Source organism: Penaeus chinensis, chromosome 32 (assembly GCF_019202785.1).
Source record: "Penaeus chinensis breed Huanghai No. 1 chromosome 32, ASM1920278v2, whole genome shotgun sequence".
Taxonomy (NCBI): domain Eukaryota; kingdom Metazoa; phylum Arthropoda; class Malacostraca; order Decapoda; family Penaeidae; genus Penaeus; species Penaeus chinensis.
This window is the reverse complement of record NC_061850.1, coordinates 30,260,813-30,265,484: the sequence shown is the minus strand read 5'-3', so window position 1 is coordinate 30,265,484 and position 4,672 is coordinate 30,260,813. Positions and strand designations below refer to the sequence as shown.

At 42.7% G+C, this 4,672-nt stretch overlaps 1 protein-coding gene across 1 annotated transcript; it reads right to left on the bottom strand.

Annotated features, from left to right (window-relative positions):
* Positions 1 to 225: 225 nt before the first annotated feature.
* Positions 226 to 4,341, bottom strand: LOC125042497 (trypsin-like). Its single transcript, XM_047638139.1, has 6 exons — positions 4,269 to 4,341; positions 3,494 to 3,570; positions 3,068 to 3,393; positions 2,669 to 2,871; positions 2,114 to 2,316; positions 226 to 387 (listed from the first exon to the last, which is right to left on the bottom strand). The coding sequence occupies exons 1-6, from the start codon at positions 4,339 to 4,341 to the stop codon at positions 226 to 228; spliced, it is 1,044 nt and encodes a 347-aa protein (XP_047494095.1).
* Positions 4,342 to 4,672: the final 331 nt, after the last annotated feature.

The window sequence follows — 4,672 nt, the reverse complement described above, 5'->3', positions numbered from 1 at the left end:
ATTTTCATTTACCTTCTGTAATTCCAAAAATAATGCAACATTTCATGTAACAGTTCTTTAATTGTTGAATAAATACAATGTTCGTTCATGAGAAATAGAATAAATAAAAAACGAGCGTATTCGAAAAAATGAAGCTCGAAAAGCGCCTCGTGTCCCGTTTTGTTTGTTTGTCAGCCCTTAAGGTCTCTGGTCCGCTGCAATCTGTTCTTCCTTCTCGTTCGTGGGTCAAGGGTAAGCGCGCATGGCTTCCCCTATCCACGAGACATAATGGGACACCCTCGAATACACACCTGGGAAGTTAGGGCGTGCACACCCGCTACCGTAACTGACCACGCCCACCAGAGTCCAGCGGCCTTGTCGGTGGGTGAGAGGTCCGCCGGAGTCGCCCTGGAGGAAAGGGTTAGGGGGGGTTAGTTCTGGTGAATTGACCTCGAGCACACACACACACACACACACACACACACACACACACACACACACACACACACAGACTCACACACACAGACACACACACACACACACACACTCTTTCTTGCCTCGTATCCTAGTATGACAGTATTCATATGGAATTCCAAGATCGTTTACGGTAAACAGCGGAGATATCATGCAAATTCAAATTCAAATATCATTCACGCAAGCATCAGAAGTTCTCAAAGCAATACGAATAGTTTCGAGAGTCTGTTACAAAGACTGAATATATATTTTGAAATGACTTGCCTTACTAAAACACACCTTACCAGCCTTTACAATATTGCAAGTTATTTCATATACGGTGTTGTCTATTTTAGGAAGCGCAGAGGTAACATGTCAAATTTGTAAAAAATAAATATGATATAACTTATACTGCCAAACTCTCCTGGATCACATACCATATATAAATTAATTTTAAGTTTTAATATTGATTTTAATTTGCCGTCGGAACTGTACACAAGCCGCAAACAGCAGCAAGCTTTCGTAAAGTTCTTTATATTAAATTTTCTAATATTGCACGAATAAGTCATTGTATGGAGATTTAATTGAAAATTCAATGCATTTTATTTTGCTCTAAGTCGAGCCAAGCCATATCTCGGTCCCTATTAATCAGTAAATAAATTCTCTCTGAACCAATTATCACTAGATCAGTAGAGTTACACAGAAAACTTATTCCTGACAAGTACCATAAACGTCAATAATTTAAATCACCAAGCACGCTTCCTTCAATTCAAATTTTCCTATTATTATCCTGTGTTTATTGCAATCATTAAAACAACGAACCTGCATCAGTGCCATAAACCCACACATCTCCATTTAAAAAACCTTGACACGTATTTAAGTAACGTTAATGACAAGAAAACAATTATCGGGTGTGCTTCTAATACTACTCTTAGATAATTTGTTCGAATAATGAAGTAATGTAATGGAATCTCTTAAAATATAATTACTTATCAAGGTAAACTTATACCCTCGATAAGTTTTACAATCACAAAAAAACAACAAAAAAACAATAAACGCATGACACTAAAAAACGAAATGAAGAAGAAAAAACGCTAATATATTTTCTTTGACAACATATTTAGCGCCTGCAGAGCAAACACAAAAGCTTCTTGGAAGTTTTGCAAATATTTCTTTATAAAGTTAATAATAAGAAGGACATGGTTAAGAATGTATCAGCTTGAAAAAAAAACAACAACTCACGTCAGTATCTTGTTTTCATGGGAAAATCTTTTGTACCTAAACTCGTAACTGATAACGCAGATTAAACAAATACATATCAACGGAAAATTTCCAGAGTTTAGTCTTTATCAAACCTGTTACTCACTATGAGATTATTAAGGTGACGAAAAGAAAAGAAAAATCATATGATGTAGTTAGTATTCCCGCTAAAGGCTACCTAAGCGCTTCTTTGCTAACTCGTTTTTCCCTTATTGCTAATCATTTACTTACGAAGGAAGGATGTTTCTTGGTCAGCTGGGAAAGGTGATAGTTACACACACACACACACACACACACACACACACACACACACACACACACACACAAATATATATGTATAGTGATAGACAAATAATTAGATGAACACACGAATGATACGAATCCACACGAACGCACAGCCACGAGCCCCATTTCCGCTCACCTGACAGGAGTCCTTCCCGCCCTGCACCCTTCCTGCGCAGATCATCTTCTGAGCGTCGAACGAGGGCCCGTAGGAGGACCTGCAGATCCTGCTCTCCAGCACGTCGACCTCCACCTGCCGCAGGGTCTGGCTGGACGGGCCGCCCTCCGAGGTGGCGCCCCAGCCCACGACCGTCACCCTCGAGCCGGAGGAAAGGGCGGCGCCTGTGCGGGGGTTGAAGTCGAGATGTGAATTTTGGCTCAAGGCTCTCTCTGACTTAAGATTTTCTTTAAGGTATGCTTTTGTGATCATCAATAGTGTTTTTTTCCACAATTATTTTAATATTTCTTTTGTTCGTCTTTCCCTATCTTAATCTTTTGCGCCGTTACTTTCAGAAACCAAAAGCTAATCATACGCTAACATTAGCTTCCCCTCAGCCCTTCCCGGTATCTTTCTCTCCCCCACGTGACCCTCCCTGAGAAAACGGCTTATTTTCAACTTCAGGAGGAAGAAATAGGCCTCCGAACACATACTCTGACGCCCCTTAACCCCTGAACACTTCGTAACGCGACCCACCTGGCGAAGGGAGGCACGCGAGGGCCACGCCGGACGCAGGGCCCACCGCCTTCGTCAGCACGAGCACCGCGATGTCGTTGTTGTAGGCGGAGCCCTTGGCGTAGGAGCGGTGGTAGAGGGCGTGCGCCACGTCCGCCGAGATGCCCGAGCTGTGGACGCTGTGGATTCCCACCGACACCTTGAGCGGGAACCTGCTCTCGCCGCTGGAAGGCAGATGAAGTGGCAGTGAAAAATACTGAATAATTAAGTATAAAAAAAAAAAATTCTCTTTTGCATGCCCTCTATCCAACAATCACAATCATTAAAGTATATGCCTGCAAACCCAGTGAAGAAATATATCTACAAATCAACATTGGTGTGAAGACTGAGCAGACAATCGAGAGGCGGGCGGGTCCTCACCCCTTGATGCAGTGGGCGGCGGTGACGACGTGGCGCCACGACACGAGCGTCCCGCCGCAGAAGTGGCCGCCGCTCTTGGAGCGCACCGCCGCCGTCCACGGCCACGCTCCCGCAGCCGCAACGGTGCCCCCCACAATGCGCTCGCCAACCCCGCAGGTGGACGCAGGCGCGGTCGCGGCCACAGTGCTGTTGGCTTCAGCGCTGACGGACGCCTCGGTGGTAGAAGTCAGCCACCAGAAGATTCTGTTGGGGTCGCGGAGCGCCTCCTGCTCGCCGCCCTCCCCGTCTGCGCCTCCATCCTCCTCCCTCGCTTCAGTACTGCTAGACTTTAGAAAGAATGTAACAATTTCGTTACTGAAAATTTAAATGGCGAAATTAACAACAACGATAACAGTTATTGCCTAATGAAAGTAACAGAAAACTTACCAAAGACGAGAATGTAGCCTGCACTTCTCTGCCTTGATAATCTAACAGCACAGCATCAAGGCTAACACGAACGCCATCTGTTAGAGGAAAAAAACAAACATTCAAGACGTTTATTTCTTTCTCCTTGCTACTGGAGTAACTTTCAATGAAGCTGAAAGCAGAAGAGAGAGAGAGAGAGAGAGAGAGAGAGAGAGAGAGAGAGAGAGAGAGAGAGAGAGATTCCAATCCTTTAAACACAGATAAATTTAGAAGGCTTTCACTCAACCGGAAATTGAGTTAAATTTGCTTTTCAGGAACTATAAGCAGGGCAGCTTGCTGTGAAATTTGCATTTATTCTCATTGTTTTTATTATAACGACAGCTCTAATAAAGGCTATGATATGACCACCATTTCGCTAAACGACCTTCTGTTTCCTTTCACAAAATCTGTTTATTTTTCTACGATTGTGCAGATCTAAAAACACTTTGCTCATAAACAATTTGTCTTGCCACACATCAGTTCTTGCGTGTGATCAAAGCGAGACTTTCCTTGTTTTTCTATCTATATTATTAAATTATTTAAAGGGAAATAAATCAAACCAAGGGCGCAGCTTAAGAACATGCACACACACACACACACACACACACACACACACACACACACACACACACACACACATATATATATATATATATATATATATATATATATATATATATACACACAAGTACAAAATAGCAAAAATACAACAACTTTGAAACCATTCTACCTATATAACAGAAAAAAACAGACTTACTGGTATTTATGCTTGCGATCGCTTGCAGGAGGGAACAGAGAATTCCCAGCAACACTTGTGACCTCCGCACCATCGTGACCTCAACTGTTTGACCTGACCTCGCCATCACCAAGCCCTTGACTCGGCCCAACATATGCAGGTGAGTGTGATCTCCAGACGCGGGATGCTGGTGAAGCTACGGTTTATACGACTCCAAGGAATGTCGTAACATTTCTTTGTTTTTCTGCTTTTCCTTTTTCTTTTCTCTTCCATCGTCTTCTAATTCATCTCTTTCTTCCATTTCTTCTTCTTCTTCCTCCTCTTCTTCTTCTTCTTCTACTCCATCATCATTTGCATGCCTTTTACTACGCGATGTATAACAATACAAATGATAATGATGATGATGATAATAGTAATAATAATGA